Raw genomic sequence first — 21,869 nt, 5'->3', positions numbered from 1 at the left:
GACGGCTCATCTGACAGTGATCCAGATATTATATTTACATGTTTTAGCCTCAGGTTACTCTAATTGGTCAAACTTTGGTTTAGTTATTTATTTTTTGTCTTGCCATATCGTTTATTGTTCGCTACTGTGTTGCTATTCTAGTCTGGCCGTTTCCTGAAGAAAAAAAAAATCTGATCTATATGATGTAATGAATAAAACCATTTTTTTGATTACCCAAAGTTTAATGGTGTTGTTCTCTTATTCAAATTATAAATGATATAACTAAACAAATTAATAAATATTTAGGTGAAGCTGTGCACTTGAATTTGTCATCGCATCATCCCATGCAGTGTGGTGAATTAGTATTGCTCATTATTGTCTATAGGCTATTTTAGTCATTTAAATAGCATGGGTTATCTTAATATATTGATTAATGACATTGTATTATAATATTACATCACCCAAATATTTAGGCTACTACCTTCTAATTTCCGTTGTCAGTGCAGGCTTTTTATTTTTTTAGCTTAGGCTACTGACCATTATGGATTAGTGTCGACTGCATTAAAAAGTCTTGAACATATAACAACAGGATAAAAATATAGTTGATGACTAGACATAATCATTGCATGACTCTAGACACTTCTTTGTGAAGACAGTGGCATAATACAGTGAAATAATATGTTCTTTAGCCATATAAATACAGCTGTCATGTGCGTGGGTAAAATTTACCCGCTGGCGCTTTTAGGTATACAGCGACCTCTGGCGGTTCTAGTGTTAATGCTACAATGTAAATTAAATAAATTTTATTATTTTATATAAAATTAAATAAATAAACAAACAAACAAACAAACAAACATTGCCAAACAAAAAAAGGAACATTTTAAAAGCTAAAATGTAAATAAATAAAATATTGCCAAAACATGTTTTTACATGCTAAAATGTAAAAAATAAATAATAAAAATGATGCATTATGTTTTTAATTCTATAATGTAAAAACAAACAAACATTGCCAAACAAAAAAGACACATTTTAAATGCTAAAATGTAAATAAATAAAATATTGCCAAAAAACACATGCTTTTTACATGCTAAATTGTAAAAAAAGAATAAAAATAAATAAATATTGCTCTCAATGTAAAAAGCAAATAACTAAATAAAAAAATAAAAAATTATTTTACTTGGTAACATTTCTAAGCACTAAAATATATAAAAAAAACAATTATATATATAAATAAATTAGAAAAAAATGAAATTATTGCCACATAAAAGAAATACATTTTAAATGCTAAAATGTAAAATAAAATTCAGGACTAAACTACAATTTCTGCATTTACTGTACCTGCACCAAACCTCAAAGTGCACCCCTCCTCCGTTCCTCAGCCCTTGACTGGCCAGTGAGCTCAGCAGTATTCTTTGCACTGGGACGTCAGGAGGAGCCAGCAGGACATGAGTCTCATTATGTCCAAACACGGGGTCAGGCACACAGAGAGTGGTCTCAGTGCGGTAGGCCTTGAGATCCACATCTGTGGAACAGAGCGTTGGTTGAGCTGAACAGAAAAAAAAGACTTTTAATACAGTCAGCAAGAAAACAGCTTACTGCTCTCAACGACATGTGGGTCCGTGTCCTCTCTCGACTCATTTTGTGCAGGGAAGGAGTACTGGATGTAACAGTCAGCTTCTCCCCACACTGTGGACTGCAGAGGCGTCAGACCCTTTACTCGCTCTACTCGGACCATGAAGACATGCTCACGCAGAACATCCAGAGTGGTACTGGCCTGCAAAATCATCAATTTAAAAACAAATTAAGCTTCATTCGTTAAGCATCAGTGCTGCTTTTGGGAGTTTTAAAGTGAACTAGCCTTGGTTTCTACATGTGGCCGGTGGTCTAACATGTGCGCTGGTCGAAGCAGCGGTGATACGTGGGTCAGCTCGTCATCCCTCATTCGCTGCAGTGCCGTGATCTGCTGTGCTAGACCCATTGCTAGACACACCCTGAGGTGTCCACGAGTGCTGCCGCTGAACACATCAACCACAGGAATAAAACTGTCCACTCCAACCACTGGATACTGAGACTGCAAGAGCAGCTCTGTGATCTTGGGGTCTCTGGAGACAAAGTAAAAAGAAAAAAAAAATTAAGCTTACATGTTCCAGTGTTATTTTACTATTCTTTTATTTACTATTAGAGTACTTATTAATGTTTTTCATTACTTTTACTTTTATTTTTAAAATGTTCTTTTTTAATTTATTAATTTTAGTTTAAGTTTCAGTAATTTTTTATGCATTTTTGTCTTTTTTTTTTTTATAAAATATATTTATATATTATACATTTCATTTTAATTTTCTGTTTCAGTTTTTCATCCCAACTAAAACACAAAAAAACAAAACTAACACTAGCTTGCTCTATTCTTTTTCTATTCTATCGGTTTTCTTTTTATTTATTACATAATTTAAAAAATCTTGCTACGTGTACTGCGTTAAGCTAACTGAGACTTGTCATAGCGTGTATCATTCATTGCTCTTTTGTTGATTTTGATTGCTTCCATTGTCCTCATTTGTAAGTTGCTTTGGATAAAAGCATGTGCTAAATGACTAAATGTAAATGTCATCTAATATTTTGGAAAATGGATGGATATAATATTTAAATTTGATCTTATTTTAGATTTATTTCAATTAATAAAAGCACTTTTTATTAGTTTTAGGCCTCTAACACTAGCTTGCTCTATTCTTTTTCTATTCTATCGGTTTTCTTTTTATTTATTACATAATTTAAAAAATCTTGCTACGTGTACTGCGTTAAGCTAACTGAGACTTGTCATAGCACTTGTGTATCATTGCTCTTTTGTTGATTTTGATTGCTTCCATTGTCCTCATTTGTAAGTTGCTTTGGATAAAAGCATGTGCTAAATGACTAAATGTAAATGTCATCTAATATTTTGGAAAATGGATGGATATAATATTTAAATTTGATCTTATTTTAGATTTATTTCAATTAATAAAAGCACTTTTTATTAGTTTTAGATTAATTTTATGATAACTACACTGATATATTTGATATAAAGTAATTCATTATAAAGTTACTATTAATATAAAGTTTATACTAATATTAATATACATTACTAATATAATATAATATAATGTTAATATTAATATATATTGTTGCTATTATTCTATTCATTATTATCATTATATAATATAAGAAATAATATTTTATTTATAACAATAAATATTTATTTCTATGCATATTTCACATATTTATTTTAATAGGAAATGCATAATAATAAATAAAATATGATACTGCAACTACAAAAATACCACAAACTTAATATACTGCACATAGAGTTACTAATGTTATATTTATGCTATAACATACAAATATAAATACTGTGTACATACATTACGTTGACAGACAGACAGACAGATAGATAGATAGATAGATAGATAGATCTACCTGAAAGACATGTAGAACTGGTGAAGAGGTAGTTTTACCAAACCAAGAAGTTTATCATGGTCTGAACTACTGGCCCTCAACCAAACTTCAATGACCATCATGTTGTTCTTCATTCTCTCCAACAGTTTGCTGGTCAGTGTGACTGGAGCCACCTGTATCATATTAGAAATTAGATTAAAAACAAATAATAAACTAACTGTATTGTGGGAACCCTGACGATTTCCACCACAGAGTAATATGGGTAAAGCCTGTGAACTTTCCTCGATTCTATATTTAGCACCAACCTGAATAAAGCCGAACAATGGATGTTTTTGACCCCAGCTCACTGTCGATCGAGCGGTTTCATCGGATCCGAGGAGCTTACAGTTCAAGTAGATGTTGGGCTGCATGGGTGCACAGTTAAAATCTTTCCCATCAGGCACCATGAGCAACATATGAAGCAAAATCTCAGTCTCCTCCACTTCCTGCTGCAGAGGCTCATGCAGAGAGCTCTGGTATCTGATGTGTGGTGATGTGGATCGTGATCTGGTTGGAGGTATCAGGATACTCTGGACTTGATGAACACTTGCACTAGGAGACGGGTGTCTCCTGTGGTCAGTCACACATAAACCCTTTGGCCCATCATGCTCTTCAGTCAAACGGGAAGGAGGGGGTCTTGCTGGACTCAGCATTCGTTTTGCAGGTCTCTTTTTGGTGGAGAAATCATTTTTGTCTGCTGCTAATTCAAATGAAACCTTAAAAAAACAAGGGACAAAGAATGAATCACTTAGATCAATAAAATCTCCCAAATTTGGTTCTTATGATCGATTATTTACCTTCAGAGGACCAACTGCTTGTTTATCAATGTTTCCATCCGGTCTTTGAACAGGAAGGGCAGCAGAAATGCTCAGCGATTCACTCTGCATCAGGGAGCTCAGTGGAAACATTGCTGATCCAATGAGAATGGGCTAAACAACAAATGAGAAGATCAGGACTCTAACAGATAAAACCAAAAGAGCCTTGATTTCTGAGGTTTGTTTGATTTTGTGATTGGAACACACTGCACTTACTGTCTTTTGAAGGCTATTTCTGGAGTAGATCTTGAATGTGACGTTCATCTCCCACCATTGTTTAATAGATGACCTACTGAACCTCACTGGAAACAAACTTTGGTGCTGAAACATCACAACTGAAACAAAAATGAATCACCAGATTATTACACTACTTCTGGTTTCTCGTAGTTCTCTAAAACTAATGTACTCACCGCCCTCTGTTACTTTACTAGAGACAACTTTTGTAATCTCTGAAGGTACACGTTGAACATCCTCAAACCCAGCAGAGACCAGTGGAAAGAGGTACTCTACAATATAAAAGCTAGATAAACAAAATATTTACATCAGGTTAGTTTTTGGAAAAGGACAATATCTTCTAGCCACCATCATCTATGAATATTATCTGATGTGAAATATCATAAATGTGGTACCATTTCTTTGTGGTGAGGGGGCGAGGTGGTCTTCCTTTTTTAGAGAGACTTCTTGAAATACTCTCAGTGGAAACTTTTAACTCACTGATGGTGACCCTGGCAAAATTAATATCTCCAAGTAAAGCTATTATATCCATGCCAAGTCCAGATAAATCATCTCCTGCTTCTGAATGCTGCACATCTTCAGAATGAAGTCTTCAAAAAAAAAAAAAAATTAATAAAAAAAAAAGGCAGTTTACACAACAGCAGATATGAAAAAATGTGTTTCAAAATAAAACTATTTTTATTTCTCTGTACCTTTACACATATGTGAAAACATTTACATATATGTTTATTTATTTATTAATACATTTTTTATGTATTTATCTTAAGTGAATGAGTTTTGAGCATTTCTTCTTGCATTAGTGTAACTGACTGGGCATTTTTAGTTGGTCTTGTATGTACTGGCTTCTCTGCTGGATCTTTCTTTTGATGCTCCTCTTCCAAACATTCATCTGATATCTAAAAAAAAAAAGGGAAAAAATTATTTACGAAGTTATATGTTTAAGGAAACTAAACTACATATAACAGCTTGCTGTGTTACACTGTATGACTTACAGGAGCTTTGTAGAAGAGGTTCTCCAGAAGACTCTGATCATATTGAGGGTCGTTGAGCTCACTGTCCATGAGCACACTACTATGATCAGAAAGAGAATCTGGGAAAGAACCCTCTCCATCCCAGAACTGCAGCACAGATCCATTAACACTGAGGAACAGAGCCATTACAAACATTAAAGCATATAGTTTGCAAACACAGACAAAATAATTCTTCTCACTCTAAAAGTTTCACACATTTCCATCAAGTATTTATGAGCAAAGTTCCATTTTCGTCACTTAATCAGTAGCCCTGACTACCTTCCCAGCAGCAAATCCACAGCCATGTCCTCTGGGTTGACTCTATTCTGACTTGGCTCTTCAAGGTAGTGAACAGGATGTTGGTGTTCTGCTTGAAGGATGTTCTCCAGAAACTGTCCTGACGAGGGCCTGGCTGGCCTTTAGGAGGAAGATGATGTTTAACACTATTTATAATCATCAACATTCTGCCATTTTATCTGTCTATTTTGACCCCTCATATGTATGAGTAAGAATAAGTAGAGTTCATACAAGACATCAGTGTTGTCTTTGGAGAGAGGCAGGGGAATGTCCTTCAGAGGAACATCTGGCTCCACATCAGATTTTAAGGCTGAAACCACCATGGCATTTCTCAGTTTGCTGCCACGCTCCAGAAGAACTGGAAAAATACAAAAAACACAAGTAATATATAATAAAAATAAGTAAACTATATAATGGACAACAAGTAAAGAATAAATAAACACTCGGCATATGCATCACTAAATAGTGTTACATGAGTGTAAAGAGCTGTCTGGTCTTTTTGTCAACAGATCTGCCAACAGAACTTCCACAATGGCCTCAACCATCTCTGACGAAAAATGTGTAATTTGTATAGTGCTGTAGAGCCCTGCACTGGCCTCAAATTTAGGCCCTAGCCTGGCCCGTGTCCGACAGCTTATCAGAATTACCGGCCCGAGCCCGTCTCCCCCCCCCCTTATACTACTGTTTCAGCTATTAAAATAGTTCACTTTTGTATGTAATGGCAAAGTGATTATATTTCATTTCGTTTTTTTTTTTAAGTTAATTTAGAAAAACGTTTGGAGCATTTTTTGTTCGTTAAATTTTGTTTTTTAAAGTAACGACCAAGCGGCCAGACTTGCCTAAAATAAAATCTATAGATATAAAACAGTTCAAGCATATAACAATGTTTAAACGTTAAACCTAGATAAATGTGCGCAGTTAGACGCATATCCAAGCGTTTGTGCGGAGAGTGGAAGCTAAAGTGCGCTTTGCAGGACATGGAGGCGCCAGCGCGATCACTTGCATTTATTTTCACTGCAAACAACTTAAAATACGCCGTCATTTTTGCTCATAAAGGTAAGGGTAATACATCATTCGGAACTGTAAAGGTTCTACTTTTATTTGTGTGCACTCACAATATCAACAAAACGTTGTGCTTTTATAAAATAAAGAAAACACACAATGCGCTTTCTGCCGTCTCGGTCTTGAACAGGAGCGCTTCACAAAAATGAACCCAAACTCAGCGAATACATGCCTCACAGACATGACAACTATATCTATAGAAACCTTTAAATTTCTACTTAACAAAATAAAACAAATTGAAAACTCTTTCATTATAATCATAATCCGTAAAGATGCACTTCTCTCTAAAGGTGCGTCTAATGAGGAGATGGCGAGTCAGGATTGGCAACTTCATCCTTCATACGGACTCAGAAAACACTAGTTTATTAGTAAATAATTCAAGCATCTCCTTACTATTTCCCCCTGACACATTCATGGTAATTACTTTTGCTGGTGCTTTGCGGCAAGCTTTAGCCTATTGCGTGCATTTGAACGCAGAACTCTTCAGCTGCGCTGTCGGCACGCTCGCTGTTGCTGCAGAACACTAAACAGTAAACACCGTCCGAGCAGCTCTTGACAGTCGTGGTAGCACGGTCTCGTGTTGTTTCCACCAGCGCGGCAAATTTTTTTTGTCACTAATTGATGGATGTCTAAAATAGAAATATATGGAGAAGCCTAAAACAGGCCCGAGGCCCGGCCCGCGTCTGAATTATGACGTGAAAATTGGCCAGAAGCCCGGCCCTAGGGGCGTAAAAAAAAATCGGGGCCCGTCAGGCCCGGGCTGAAATGCAGGGCTCTATAGTGCTGTACTGACACAATATAAGGTTTTAAAACTGACAGAATTAACTGAAGTTTAAAAAGAACTCAAGATCAATCAGCAGAATTTGGCAATATTTAGATTGTGATTGACAGACAGTTCTTTAATTTGACCAGTTCTTAAAAAATCTTCTATGACACAAAGTATTTCAGCCAAAATGTTGCTGTGTTCAACAGTGAAGTCAATATAATGAATTCAGTAAATCAAGTTAATGAGGTTTACCTGACAAAAGGTCAACAGGTGCGTGGCTATTTGCTGAAAGAGTTTGGGTGGTAGCAGGTTTAGGTTTTCCAGTAGAAGAATCTGGTTTGATGTTATTGTTTTCTTGAAAATACAAGTAATCCTTCCCTCTAAAACAAGATTATTGGACAAAAACAATGTTTTATTATTAATGTTTATTGAATTAAAATGAAAAATCTTAGAACTTAAAAAATTGAAACTAAAAGAAATTAACTTTAAGTTACAGTACTAAAATTACTACAATTAAAAATGGTTTAAAATGAAGTAAAGCTAAATACAAATATTGAAAAAATACAGATGACATAAGCACATAACTTCACTTAAACTAAAATTAAAATGAAAACTGAAAACATAAGTTAATTTAAACATTAAGAAATATTATTAATAAATAGCATATAATAATAATAATAATAAAAACAACTATTATTATTATTAAGGAGATATTAATATAAAAATAATAATATTAGAAAGGTAATAACATAGTTAATAATGAATAGAAAAAAATATATATATATTATATAAATAATACTAAAATAACACTAGGGAAGAACTACGAACATAGAACTACTTAAAACATTTTTCACCTATTTTATCCAAAATCGTTAGTATTTTAATTTAACTTGTCTGTTCATAGACCACAGTCAAGTCTGCAACTAATTTTCAAGATCAGTCATAAGGATGAGTGTTGTGAAATTAATGCTCTAATGACAGTTTGTTTCACATTACTCATTCAACATTCAAACCATCCAAAATATAAAAGAAACCTAGGCATGTGGCCAGAGCTGCTGCCAGCTGTCTCCTTCACACTCGGGAGAGCCTGATCCATGGATGAATGTGCAGGCATGTTCTGGTCAGTTGTTACTCCAGGAGCCTGTGCGTCGAGGCTCATATCAGTCGTGGGTACTGAACTACTGCTGTCATATCCCTCTGTTAACGCTTCTAGGGCAAGTGTGACCTACGGTACATGTGAAACAACACATAATTAACCCTTGTGTTGTGCTCAAAATCCTTTATCTAATTTGGTGTTCCCAGTCTAAATTCCCAGAACTTATGTACCTCAGTTTTTGAGTGGGGAAAAAAAATATTTGTGGATAATTACGGCAATGTTCTCTCACAAACGGAGGTGCATTAGCTCAGATAAATAAGTCCTATGATCACTCAGTTCCAAAACGAAATACAAAACACAGCGCTAATTGAAAGAAAACAAGATGACAAAGAGATTGAATACAATATTTGGTTAGAATATAGCATTATGAGTGATTTATAAGCACGTTTTTGCAGGCAATTTTGTTTTTGACTGGGAACACCATGTAAAAAGGTGGGGGAAAAAATACTGAAAAAAGTACAAAAATTATACAGTTATTTTTGGGAAATTGCTACACCCTGTGTGCAGTAAGTCTGATTCCAATGCGATAACATTAAGTTTTTCAAAAAAAAAAGAAAGAAAAAGAAAAAAGAAATTCCTCTCTGGGTCAAAATGAACAGAATACAGTTAAACTGTGAACCTAAAACCTGAGAAGAAAAAAAAAAACATATTCACAGTAAATTTGATCAGCTGAATAAATGTGAATTCTGCTGAGCATCTCACCCACCTGTAGCTCTCCAAGTTTTTCTGATGACGGGGAAACAAGAGTGAAATATCCATTTATGGAGTGAGACAAAGAAAGCCGGGCGATCCCAGGGATTTGAGCTCGAGCTATAGGCAAATGATCAACCTTTGTAAGCACATCCAGCACCAATGAGCCCATATCTGTGAACAAAGAAATATTATATTCAGTTATGCAACACATGAATACATTTAGGACTTCTGCAGGTTCAACAAAGACAAAAGTAAGGCTTTTTAAGACCCACTGAAACCCTGAAATCCATACGGACAGTATGGAAGGTTAAATATGCCTCTCTAAAAAGGAATTGCCAATAATCAGCCATCAACTATATAGCGATCTAACCTGTCAAATAAGAAGTCAGCTGTTTGGGTCCACATCGAACTGGAAAACGGGCAGTCGATTTGACCCCTTTCTGTTCAACATGTCCATCTCTAGGCCTGAAGAAGGTGCCACTGGAAGACTCTCCCCACCATCTGAGCCTGATCAGAGTCACAGGAGGAGGTCTGGTGATGGTCCACAGCACTTTACTCACTGTCACTCTCAGAAAACATCTCAGCTGACCCTCCACCAGAGGAGGAATGCTGGTGGATGTAGACACATCACTGAGCACTGCAGAATGTGGACAATAAGAAAGACATGAGACCAAACAGCGTTTCCTAACTTTCAATACTTGGAATACAGCTGTTTATTTTTTTTCACCTAATAATCCACGCGCAGCCAGCAACAATTTAACATTAGTCTTCGCTTCGGCTGTCTCAAAATGCAGTGAGCCCTCAAATGCTTTAGGTAGGTAGATTACTATTTAGAAGCAGGTTTTGCCCTCGCAAAGGTTACGAGATTTTAAATCTCTTTAAAAGACTCTCGGATTTGCGACAAATACAACCTCCAAACAAATGTAACTTACCTCTTTTTCTGTTGCTTACACCCTTTGAGGGTTTCACCTTTTTATTCTTCATTCCTCACATCGAGAGTGTACTAAATAATATTATTAATGAATCAAAGGTATCATACTTTGTTGACAGTTGCATTAACAAACATAATACCACTGAGCAACGGCTCGACCAATCAGAGCCCGGAACGACTTCTTCTCTTTGCTTTGACAAGTAGTGCGAGGGGTTTCTAGCGCCTCTCAAGGAAAGATATGAAATTACAAGGGAACCAATTGATACAACAAACTGGTAAACAAAAATGTTGTAATCGTAATCCCAGGATTTCTTATTATACAGATTATACTCGTTTTCTTCCCATTTTTAGTGAGCCCTTAAGAGTGCAGGTCATCAATGAAAAGAGGCTGCTTCGTGATAAGTGATCTATTGAATTGTACAATCCACTCAAAAGTAAGTTGGTATCAAATGATCTCTATTCACATATTTATTGGAGAAAAAAAATGCAGATTTTACAGAACTTAAAAGAGAAGCATGTATGGAGTACAGTAAAAGTGCTGACCCACAAAAGAGTGTGGTTAATGCTGAAATGTAAATCATTCAAAATAATTTTTGTCAATTCAAATAAAGCTGAAATTAAATATAATTATTGGATAAAAAAAAGTAAAACTTAGATATGACTGAAATAAAATAAAAGTTGAAATGCTAAATACTACAACAAAAATTGAAATAAAATGTAGTTTAAAGCTAAACAGAATATAAAAAAACGAATAAAAATGGCAGGACATAAAATTACAACAAAAAATAAAATAAAATAAAAGCTAATTATAAATATGAATACATAGTACTGAATCATATTAATTAACCATAGTATATAAATAATAATACTAAAATATTTTTTGCAATTGAGTTGACAGGACCCATAAGTAGCTTGTTAGATCAAAAAAGTATTTTATAACACACACACAAATTTATTTTCAAGAATATATCAATTTAATTGTACAAGTACATTTGTCACAATAGTAAACAAACAAAAGGAATTGAAAATACAAAAAAAAAAATACATTCTTCAATCAGCATCAAAGCTATGTAAAATACAAATAAAAAAAGCAAACTAAATACAGTTGGCAGCTACTAATTACAAGCTCCTTGAACCTTCCCAGCAATCTTTTTTGAACATTCGAAGAGAGCATTATGAATGTCTTTAGCACATGAAATCTGTGATTTTATCATACTGAGATACTGAGAGTAAAACAGAGACTCTGTTTGCACTGTGTCCGGCTTGGTGGCTGTAGGTACGAGATTTGGAGAGTGCTTTGTGCTGTCGATGCTCTGCGACAGGCACTCGTGGGCCAGCCGCTGAAAAAATAAAACGTCAATGTTAATCGAAATCAAACAAGATCTTTGAATGACATTTTTACCAGAATCACAGCAGGTGCTTACCAGGCAAAGCTCCAGTTGATCACAGAGAGCATAAAACTCCTCTAAACTTTTGTCAAATCGCTGAACTGCTGCATCATTACCCTTCCTACATTTTGAGAGGTGAAATATATATATTTTTAAGTTTATTTCTTGGTTTAAGCATCCAGAAATCTTTCTATTGAAGCTTATTTCTGCCACAGTATTAAAATTTAGACATTTTATCTCACAATTCAAACTATTGTTCTTGCAATTCTGAGTTTATAGCTCACAATTCTGAGAAGAAAAGTATGAATTGTGAGAAAAAACGTCACAATTACATTTTTATTTTTCATTCAGTGGAGGAAATAAAAACAGAATTGTGACATTTAAACTTAGAATTTTGAGAAAAAATCTGAACTGTGAGATATAATGTCAGAATTGCGAGAAAAGCTCAGAATTCTGCCTATTTTGTCCCCTCAGAATTGCAAGAAAAGAGTCAGAATTGTGAGATTAAAAAGTCTGCAATTATCTGATTTTTTTTTCTGTGGCAAAAACAGGCTTCCATATATTTATGTACATTAATAGACAGAACAGACAGACATGTACATACATACAGCATGCATACATATATGTGCTAATTACATATTCATGTACCATGTTAGTTACATAATAGGGGAATCTTACTCTGTTGTTTTTAAGCCGTTGTCAATAGCTGCATTGTGTCCAAAATTTAGTGAAGCAATGGCCATTACGTTCTGAAAACATACAATTATAAACTAATGTTAGTATTCTATTTCAAACCCGTAACGTTACTTTCAGCTCCCATGTTCAATGAAAGGCACCAAAACAAACCTGTAAACTATCTTTGAGCAGAGGAATCAGCATTTTGAATCTGTGAACGGGATCAAAATCTTGTTGTTGACTGAGCTGCTGCTGCTGCTGCTGTTGTTGAGATTGAGGTTGCTGTAAACCAGCCGCTTGCTGAACGCCCATCTGAGCACTGTTAACCATCTGCTGCGACGCCATTGTTGATATGAAACTCGACCACTTCCACTTCCGCTAGAAGCTATCCAGCAAACGCTGCTAGCTAGCGGTTAGTGGTTATGAGACAAAAATGTCGTCTTCCCACAGAGGGCGCTAGAAGACGCAGAGCCGATTGGCTCATCCTGACCAGCGCTGAGAAAAGTAACAGGAGCATAATTGCACCGCTTTATAGCTTGATGATAATTATAACTTACTTAAATAACTGACAAACTTAAGCCAATAGGGTCCAATGATCAAAATCAAAATAACCATTTAATTCTGTAGTCCACATATGTCTTTTTTTGTGTAGAAGGACTTTGGTCGAAACTATAGGCTATATTATATACATCATTTATTTTTTTACATAAAATATCCCTAAAAATAACTGTCATAATCATAACATGCTGTCACGCGAACAACCGGCCTGTAACTATTTTAAATATCATAAGCGCGTAAGCTACTATATTAGTAGCTAATATTAGTATCGTGCATGACGAAAGCAATAACTTCATTATTTGAATATTTGAGAATGTAGTCATTCGTTCAGGAATCATATTGGTCTAGTTCAGCTTGTATAGGTTGTCAAATTTTGATTTCTCACAATAAGTAATACAACTAATGTAGTCAGAATCTGATAAATTGCATTTTTAGATTTGAGTGGAAGGTCAAACCAAAGTCTTTGGTCAAACGCTCCACGACGGAGTCAACGTGGTTGAAATGAAAGCAAATGGCGCCATCTAGAGGAACATTTGTGGCGCTGCGAACTATGTTATAAACTTTTTCTGAGAATCGAGGCTACACAATCTGCTTGAAATATGATGGATGCAATAACACATTTTTTTGACAAATTAATTATTATTTAAGTTTATTATTTGAATCTAACATATACATGCAATACAATAATGCTTTAAGAGATGTCAAGAGAGCCTGCCCTGATGTATCATATTTGATATTCATATGAACAAAAAAATTTATGGATAATCAAGTAAATCTAAGTTGCTTCAGTCCATTAAGTATTCATCTTAGAATATTACTAACAATATAAAAGTTATTCTTACATTTATTTCATAAAAATCTGTAAAGAAAAAAAGGTTAACCACAACCTAAAGTGGGACGTTTGTACATAAATACCAAAAGGCCTTTTACTTGCTAAAAAGCATAAACTATCAGATGGCAGAAGGCATGTAAACATCAAGTTTTTCAGCTAAGTTGTGATTTTAGAGGCCTTAGAAATTTCCAAATTATATTTGACAGGGTAGGATGGGTTAATACTTAATCAGAACTAGAGGGAAAGAAGAGAAGAAGAAGAAAGGCAAAGACAGAGGTAATGTGATGTAATGAATGATGATCATATAAATAAACTATATGAGATAAAAGTTTGCGAACAAACTTTGTGCTGGCCTAGTCTAGAAAGTTTAAAAAAGGGTAATAACAATGTCTGGAGTTCCAGAGATCCCAGATTTCTCGTGTCACATGATAATACGTTTTGATAATATTTTTACGCTATACAGTAGTTGTGTAGTATTTGGGTATTTATGGTATTTTTAATTTGAATTGGCTAATTTAGTTAGTATATAACTGGGCTTATTAAAAATAGCAACATTTTATGTAAAACTCACTTAAAGATGTATGTATCAGTTTAATTCGTGGTAACGTTAGAAAGGGCTATAGTTTAGTAGAACATTACTGCCTACTGGAAATTAAACACTTCAGATTTATTTTTAAGATTAAACAGTAACGTTACTGTATGCTAGAGAAGTGTTCAAACAAAACTGTATTAGTTTTGTGCAGGAATACCAGATGTAATTATTCTTGCTGTTTGTGTTTAATTTATAATGTGACTTAGCAGCACCTATATATTTTTTTTATAGTTTCACTGGAAACAATTTAAAATAAGGTTAATTTTCCATAACTAACATTAACAAAAATATTAAATACTGTTACAAATGTATTGTTCATTGTTAGTTCAAGTTAGTTCATACTTTCACTAATGTTAACAAATGATACTATTCAGTAAGTGTTACCGTTTTACTATCATCCGATTTTTAATAAGAAAATGTAACACCAATAGTCCTCCATTTCTCTCTTCAGATGCACTTTTGAAATATTTAGCTATGCAGTTTCTGTGTAAATGTTTGAAGTGCTAAGTGTTAAAACGGTCATGATTTTCATTTAATGGACCATTTGTCTTTCACAATGTAATAAATATTTGAGCTTAATAAATGAGCTTTATTCAAATAAATATTTGAATAAAGATTGAGCGCATTTGGAGGACCCAACATCCGAGTAGTTTGGAAAGGAAGTTGTCACGGTAACCCGGATGTACACAAAACCACGTGACGGTTCTTTGCACGTGTAGAAGACAGAGAAAGATGTAAGTACGCTGTAAATTAATTTGAAATGCGTTGCAGGATACTGTTATAGGTTTCTGGATGTCAACAATAATTTCTGCCAGCACTATGATCAATTATCATCTGACAAGATATGCAAGCACATAATAGTTAGCTGGCAAATTCTTTTCGTATAACTCATTGTGACGGTTTACAGTGTTTATCCAAAATTAACAGCGTTTACAAACATGTTTGCTGAAGAGGAATGGACTGATTCTCCATTACCAGATGGATCATCTCACACTGTTAAGATGTCTCCTGCCTCTGGCAAGGTATTATGATGTCTTCCCCCTTATTTAAGTGTAGTTCTGCCACATGAATTTAATTTTTCATCTAGCATTTTTATCCCATCAGGATAAGGTTGTGTGTAAACAAAGTCTTTTGAGAACCTTGCAAACATTGGGTTCAGTTCCAGACTGGGGAGCTGGGAATGTTTTTGAGGATAGTGAAGAGGAGAAAGATGCCTCCACTACAGTCAAGACGGCAAAAAAGAAAAGGTGCAAAAAGCGTAAAAGAACGTCTAATGCTGAAAATGAAGGGAAGCAGCAGGATAAAGGGGATTCATCTGAACCACCTGTGAATAAGAAGAAGAAGCCAGTAAAGAAGACCGTTAAAGAAACAAGTGAGAACATGTTCTAGTCATTTTAGGTCTACACTCTTAAACATTATTGACTTTTTCACATCAATTTGTGTTTGCAGATTCTAAAGTGTCACACGAGTCCAGAAAAGATAAGATTGACAAAGGAGTCGGACCTCAATTGGAGAAAAATGAAAGTCAAGCAGAAAACAAGCTAAGCAGAAAGCAGTGGAAGAACAAGATGAAAAACAAAAGAAGGTGCAAGAACAAATATGTTCCAAAAACGACAGGTGTTGGTGATGCCATTGCAAACGAGGAACCATTAGTTCAAACACAGGATGTCAAAGAATCCAAGAAAGTGAAGAAACATGACAAGGCATCCAAAAAAACGAAGAAAGCTCATAAAAAGAATGGTATTTCTTCCATCACGGACAATGCTCAAAATTGCATAGACTCTAAAACAGATGAAATGCCTAGCACGGGAACTAGAATAGCAGATAACAATACAGTCTCGCATAAAGTGGAAGATAAAGGGAAACTGGAAGAAGAAAAGTGGAAGAAAGAAAAATTGCGTCGCATTTTAAAGTCGCATTTTCCTGATGACCGTAATAAAGCCTCAGAGGAACTAGAAGAACCCAATGGTACAACAGTAAGTTTGAAAGGCGATGAAGAGCAAGCGGCTCCTGACCCCTCGACTGCTTTAAGGGCAAAGATGGAGAAGCGGTTAGAAGCCGCTCGATTCCGCTACATCAATGAGCAGCTTTACACGTCGACCAGCGGTGAGGCCAACCGCATGTTTCAGCAGGACCCAGAGGCCATTGCAATTTACCACAAGGGCTACACGGCACAAGTTCAGCACTGGCCTACAAACCCTGTGGATTCAATCATTTCCTATATTTGTAAAAAGTGAGATGTCCTTCCTTTTGCTGATTCCTTTATGCAGTGTTTTTGTGTTGTTAGTTTTTTTTTTTTTGTGGGTATGCAAGCACACGTTGCATATTGCTTTTAACTTTATGTATGTATTTATTAAAAAAATTATTGCAACATGCTTTTTTTTTATTTTATTTTTTTATTATCTTTATTTATTTTAAAAAGACCTGATAAAGTTATTTGGCATAATAATAATAATAATAATAATAACAACACTACTACTACTACTACTAATAAATGATCAATAATAATAAATTATATAATAATAATAATAATAATAATAATTTTCCTTGGTATGCTGTTTTGACATGGCTGTAGTTTCCTGAACTACAGTTTAATTTGTTAATTGTTTTAAAGACATTCAGAACAATTAACAAATTAACTGGCTTGTCTTTATTAAATCACAGTGTTCATGCACAGAATAATCTTCCATGAATGAACTACAGAAATACAGCATTTTTGGAAGGCACTGAAAGTCAATGAATTTCTATTTCCTTTTTTCCCCCCCCAGACCAGCTTCTTTAGTTGTTGCTGACTTCGGCTGTGGAGACTGTAAAATAGCTCGGAGTGTAAAGAATAAAGTACATTCTTTTGATTTGGCTCCGGTTTGTGATCTTGCCACTGCATGTGACATGGCAAAAGTAAGTTATTGTAGTAAAAAAGCTTTCATTTGTAATGCAGCCGAAAGACTAAAAGCAGCACTGTTTATTACTTTTTCCACAGGTGCCGCTTCGTGATTCTACTGTAGATATTGCTGTTTTCTGTCTTTCTCTGATGGGGACAAATCTGGGAGACTTCTTGGCAGAAGCAAACAGAGTCCTGGTGATGGGGTAACTGCCTTTTTTCTTTTTTCTTTTTTTGAACAGTTGCCAATATTTTAAAAGTTTATTATCAAATCCAAGTCTAGTGATTAGCCAATATATATCCTCTTTCCATTTATTTATTAATTTTTTTTGCAGGGGTGTTCTTAAAATTGCTGAAGTGGCCAGCAGATTTGAAAATGAGCATTTGTTCATTAGTGCATTGTCAAGTCTGGGCTTCAAGTTAGTCCATAAGGTAATGTGCAATTCATTCCAGTGAACATACACTACCATTCAAATGTTTAGATTTTTTAAAGAAATTAATTATTTTATTCAACAAGGATGCATTAGATATATCAAAAGTGACAGTGAAGACATTTTTAATCTTAGCTGTTCTTTCCTCAAAAAAAAAAAAAAAAAGCAGTACAACTGTTTTCAACATTGATAATAAATGTTTCAGCAAATCAGCATATTAGAATGGTTTCTGAACGATCATGTGACACTGAAGACTGGAGTAATGATGCTAGAAATTCAGCTTTGCCATCACAGAAATAAAATGAATAAATGTATTATAATAGAAACCAGTTATTTAAATAATATATCATAATATTATGGTTTTACTCTATTTTTCATCAAATAAATCCAGCCTTGGTGAGCTTTAAAAAACATGTTTCCAGCTTAACATTCACCTGGTCCTGTGAAATTGCCTCATATTTCTTTTTTGCTTAATAACTCTCATGAGACAGACCATTACACTGTCCAGCACACTACTGAAGGCACCCTGTAGCATAGAGAAAACGGTAAAATATGATTCACCAGGCCATTTTACTTACTCCAGGATCAGGTTTTATGCTTTTTACACCAGGATATTCATCTCCTGTACTTCCTTTGGATACAAGCAGCTTCTAAATGTCAGCCTAATCATACATTCCCCCCCCTTTTTTTTATCTCAGAATATGCAGTTCTTGTCATTGCTTTTGAAAACTCAAAATATAAGCTCATTCAAAATATGAATAAATACTATAACAGTACATAAATAATACTAAAATAGCCCTGGTGCGGAGCAGAAAATGAGGCTAATAATAATGGGAAAACTGATATTTTGGAGTTGATCATACTTTATTCTTTAGATGATTGTGCAAAACTCACTGAAACATTTTCTGCAGACTTGCTGTTAAAAACTGACAAACATGCAAGTAATAGAGGACTGCTGTCAAAAATCTATTAAATCATTAGAATAATCTCCTCCTTAATTATCATAAATGATTGTTAGTTGCAGGTCTAATGCTGTACTGGAGAGATGGAAAGTCAGGCCAAGTGCGCAGTATTGCAGAATAGAATTGTGCTGTTCTGCAAGTATGGAGATCAGTAATGGAATATATTAACAGCACTAACATAATGTTCTTCATTCTCAGTTTTTCAGTAAAATAGGTCATAATTTAGTAATCAAAATGTAGTTTAATTTACTATTTAAGGGTCAATATCACCATAGAGTGCCTTTTAACCCTCACAATACTCAAAACTTTTGGTTTTAATTTCCCATTCGCTTTATGTCATGTCATAAATAGTAGACACTCAAATACTATAGAAACATATTCGCTGAGCTCCCACACATTTTTTTAGATAATTATGGGCCATTATTCGAAGCATAAACCATATGTCCACCCAGTCATGGACATATATATTACTGTTAAATACGTTTTCATTGCAATATTAAGATGCAAATTATATTTTCTGAAAGGTATGATGTCCCTTTCCTAAACACGGTTATTTGTTTGCTTTCAAATTATAAATACATAAAAAAAATTTATGTAAAGCATGTGTTTTTAAAAATGTGCACATTCATTTTTTTATTATTTGGAGAAAACTGTGATATTTGGATGCAGTTTTTTGTTTGCATGTTATTGCCCCCACACCTAGCTATTGAACGCACTGGATTATATAGATATGATTCAATTATTATTTAAAATATTATTGTAATATATCAAGATGACAGGGTGGACCAGCACATGACGGGGTGGACACATAATGCAAAACGCACAAAGCATGACAAAATATGACAATGAAACATTTATTCAACTTCGAAAAAAATAATATAATAATACCGTAATAAATAATAAAAGTACAGCCTCAGTCACATAGATATGTGTTCATTTGAGTTTTTAGCAATATTAACTATAAATTAACTGTGACTAGCTAAATTTTTAGTCTGGTTGTTGAAGAGAATTTTTAAACGTACATATTTTGAAAATACTGTATTCTAATCACTTCTGGCATGTTTTATGCCGATAGGGTGGACATGTTAAGCTTTGGCAAAGCAAGTAAGAAAACTCAGGCGAAGAAAATTTGTCAATTGAAAAGTCACCAATTTACTCATCTCAACCGTTGAAATTCCCACCACTGAAGAGACAAAAAAATCTGTTGTCCTGATGTCACTAAAGTGGATTGCCTTTTCTTAAAGGGGCGGATTCCCCAATACGACAGGGTGGACAACCATTCAAGGGACATGGACAAACTCTTCTTTTTTTATTAAATAAATATATTGTTTTTATTTCCAAATGATCAATACACTCAAATTGAGTAATCTCTTATTTAACAAAATATTAATAGGAGAACAACATTTTTTAATTTTATGATTTGACAATATTCTACTATCATTCAAATTTAATGAGCAGTGCATGGAAGATAGCAAAACAACACGCATCCTCTTACACAAAACTAAAACAAATCTAGAAAATTTATCTATAGAGCCAAGTAATGCTTTTGTTATGAATATAAAAACTTAGCCTAATATAACACACCCTTTCAGAGTCATTTTTATGTTAAGTTATCATGGCAAATTAGTTATTTATGTACAGGACGCCAAAAGGCAACATACAGTGATATTGACTCTTAAAGAAAAGAGCTGTTTACAAGCTATTTATGTTCATCTATTTTTTTCTAGGACACAGAAAACAGCCACTTCTACTCCTTTGAATTCATAAAGACAGGAAAAGCACCTGGGAACGTGAAGAAAGTCGGTCTTCAACTTAAACCTTGTCTGTACAAGAAACGATAAATGTACATAAAGTAAATTTTTTGCTTCTTTATGTATGGACTGTGTATGAAAGGTTTGAGCAATAATTCAGTTTAACTCAAGGGTCAAATCTCTTCTTAACATTGTATGTTTTGTAAATCAGTGTAATAGGAAAGTACATTTTATAATGTGATATTCAAAGAATTTTGTCCTTTGTGAAAACTATTTGTCATATATCGTCTTATGATTGGAAGAATATTTTTTACCTGATAAACAAACAGACTCGATAAGTATTTAAACTTGTCAAGTATTTTATTGTATTTTTACAAGTGTCACCGTGACATTATTTACCCTGGAAATCTTACATCTTACAGCAACACAAAGGAAGACCAGTCGTCATTCAAACAGAGACTGTGAAGGGAGTAAAATCTTATAACCAAAATATCAGACTTGGACTCTACAGGCCCAGATGTGGATAATCCCACTATATACTGCAGGGCCACCAGAGGGCGCTACAAATTCAGTCAGTTTGTGAGCTACAAGTACAATTGGAACGAAAACAAGATAGAACACACCAACCAGACTTTTAAAGTATATCTCTGTGTAAGTCAGAACAAAGCAACAATCTTAAAAAGTAGTAAAACAATAAAAATGTGCTCATAATATTTATAAAACAATGCTACTTATCGAAGTAAATCATAATGCTCAAAGTAATACCAAGCTACTTCAATCTTTTCCTTACAATCGGTATTTGTAGTTGAGGAAAAAGAACAACTACATATCAAAAATGTGTATATACAGTTGGGTCCAAAACCCTGAGACCACTAATGAAATATTCATATTAAATGAATAGTTCATCCAGAAATAAACATTTGCATAAGATTTACTCATTCGTAGGCCATTCAAGATGTACAGTAGTCAACATTTGAAGTGGATCAAAAAAGTTCATCAAAGTTGTCCTAAGACAAGAACACATTTTGGTTTTAGGACAACTTTGATGAAAGGTTTTGATCCACTTCAAATGTTGACTACTGTATACGAGTTGTTTCTTCATTGGAATGGATTTAGAGAAGTTTTGGAGAAACCTGATAGATGTGTTTATTACAAACACAGATTTTCAATTCACAAGATGTTAATTGATAGACTGGAGTCAGATTACTTGTGAATTATTGTGATGTTTTTATCAGCTGTTTGGACTCTCATTCCGACGGCACCCATTCACTGCAGAGGATCCACTGGTGAGCAACTAACGCAATGCCAACTAACGCAATAAATTTCTCCAAATCTGTTCTGATAAAGAAAAAAACTAATTTAAATCTTGGATGGGCTGGGTAGAGAAAACT

At 34.3% G+C, this 21,869-nt stretch overlaps 3 protein-coding genes across 6 annotated transcripts in view; 1 reads left to right on the top strand and 2 right to left on the bottom strand.

The window, feature by feature from the left end:
• The window catches only part of LOC107758810 (C2 domain-containing protein 3-like), a 22,535-nt gene extending 11,992 nt beyond the window's left edge, over positions 1–10,543 (bottom strand). Inside the window, exons 1-18 of the mRNA XM_016576639.1 lie at positions 10,410–10,543; positions 9,848–10,114; positions 9,491–9,648; positions 8,663–8,853; positions 7,881–8,008; positions 6,032–6,158; positions 5,783–5,920; positions 5,486–5,633; positions 5,304–5,389; positions 4,889–5,083; positions 4,670–4,779; positions 4,476–4,594; positions 4,242–4,373; positions 3,711–4,160; positions 3,427–3,578; positions 1,838–2,081; positions 1,576–1,753; positions 1,318–1,501 (exon numbers count right to left, since the gene is read on the bottom strand). Of these exons, the coding sequence (XP_016432125.1) occupies positions 1,318–1,501; positions 1,576–1,753; positions 1,838–2,081; positions 3,427–3,578; positions 3,711–4,160; positions 4,242–4,373; positions 4,476–4,594; positions 4,670–4,779; positions 4,889–5,083; positions 5,304–5,389; positions 5,486–5,633; positions 5,783–5,920; positions 6,032–6,158; positions 7,881–8,008; positions 8,663–8,853; positions 9,491–9,648; positions 9,848–10,114; positions 10,410–10,461 (3,059 nt within the window). The 5' untranslated portion in view covers positions 10,462–10,543. The remainder of the gene's footprint in view (positions 1–1,317; positions 1,502–1,575; positions 1,754–1,837; positions 2,082–3,426; positions 3,579–3,710; positions 4,161–4,241; positions 4,374–4,475; positions 4,595–4,669; positions 4,780–4,888; positions 5,084–5,303; positions 5,390–5,485; positions 5,634–5,782; positions 5,921–6,031; positions 6,159–7,880; positions 8,009–8,662; positions 8,854–9,490; positions 9,649–9,847; positions 10,115–10,409) is intronic.
• Positions 10,544–11,359: 816 nt separating this feature from the next.
• Positions 11,360–12,872, bottom strand: LOC107758885 (mediator of RNA polymerase II transcription subunit 29-like). Of its 2 annotated transcripts, XM_016576726.1 has the most exons (5): positions 12,745–12,871; positions 12,643–12,711; positions 12,475–12,545; positions 11,833–11,917; positions 11,360–11,748 (listed from the first exon to the last, which is right to left on the bottom strand). In XM_016576726.1, exons 1-5 carry the CDS (start codon positions 12,814–12,816, stop codon positions 11,524–11,526), a joined length of 522 nt encoding a protein of 173 aa, XP_016432212.1. In that variant the 5' UTR covers positions 12,817–12,871; the 3' UTR covers positions 11,360–11,523. The 2 variants fall into 2 exon arrangements, with proteins under 2 accessions (XP_016432212.1, XP_016432203.1); XM_016576717.1 differs by having other exon boundaries at positions 12,643–12,872.
• Positions 12,873–15,098: 2,226 nt separating this feature from the next.
• On the top strand, positions 15,099–21,417 carry rrp8 (ribosomal RNA processing 8). 3 transcript variants are annotated; one of them, XM_016576404.1, is made up of 9 exons: positions 15,099–15,187; positions 15,381–15,475; positions 15,558–15,825; positions 15,903–16,686; positions 17,222–17,351; positions 17,434–17,540; positions 17,670–17,766; positions 20,455–20,570; positions 20,901–21,417. In XM_016576404.1, the coding sequence occupies exons 2-8, from the start codon at positions 15,392–15,394 to the stop codon at positions 20,566–20,568; spliced, it is 1,584 nt and encodes a 527-aa protein (XP_016431890.1). In that variant the 5' UTR covers positions 15,099–15,187; positions 15,381–15,391; the 3' UTR covers positions 20,569–20,570; positions 20,901–21,417. The 3 variants fall into 3 exon arrangements, with proteins under 3 accessions (XP_016431890.1, XP_016431880.1, XP_016431898.1); XM_016576394.1 differs by lacking the exon at positions 20,901–21,417 and having other exon boundaries at positions 15,361–15,475; positions 20,455–20,805; XM_016576412.1 differs by lacking the exons at positions 20,455–20,570; positions 20,901–21,417 and adding an exon at positions 19,803–19,928.
• Positions 21,418–21,869: the final 452 nt, after the last annotated feature.

Source organism: Sinocyclocheilus rhinocerous, unplaced genomic scaffold, assembly GCF_001515625.1.
Source record: "Sinocyclocheilus rhinocerous isolate Xijiao unplaced genomic scaffold, SAMN03320098_v1.1 scaffold1393, whole genome shotgun sequence".
Classification (NCBI taxonomy): domain Eukaryota; kingdom Metazoa; phylum Chordata; class Actinopteri; order Cypriniformes; family Cyprinidae; genus Sinocyclocheilus; species Sinocyclocheilus rhinocerous.
This window is presented reverse-complemented; position numbering and strand designations above follow the sequence as displayed.

What these genes read in the sequence shown, in the direction of transcription:
- LOC107758885 (XM_016576717.1), bottom strand. Translation starts at nt 12,816, where the DNA reads ATGGCGTCGCAGCAGATGGTTAACAGTGCTCAGATGGGCGTTCAGCAA. An exon ending in TGCTCAAAGATAGTTTACAG is followed by an intron (nt 12,546 to 12,642) that starts GTTTGTTTTGGT and finishes GTATGTTTTCAG; the next exon opens with AACGTAATGGCCATTGCTTC. An exon ending in ATCAACTGGAGCTTTGCCTG is followed by an intron (nt 11,749 to 11,832) that starts GTAAGCACCTGC and finishes TTATTTTTTCAG; the next exon opens with CGGCTGGCCCACGAGTGCCT.
- rrp8 (XM_016576404.1), top strand. Translation starts at nt 15,392, where the DNA reads ATGTTTGCTGAAGAGGAATGGACTGATTCTCCATTACCAGATGGATCA. An exon ending in ATTTCCTATATTTGTAAAAA is followed by an intron (nt 16,687 to 17,221) that starts GTGAGATGTCCT and finishes TTCCCCCCCCAG; the next exon opens with ACCAGCTTCTTTAGTTGTTG. An exon ending in GCTTCAAGTTAGTCCATAAG is followed by an intron (nt 17,767 to 20,454) that starts GTAATGTGCAAT and finishes ATTTTTTTCTAG; the next exon opens with GACACAGAAAACAGCCACTT.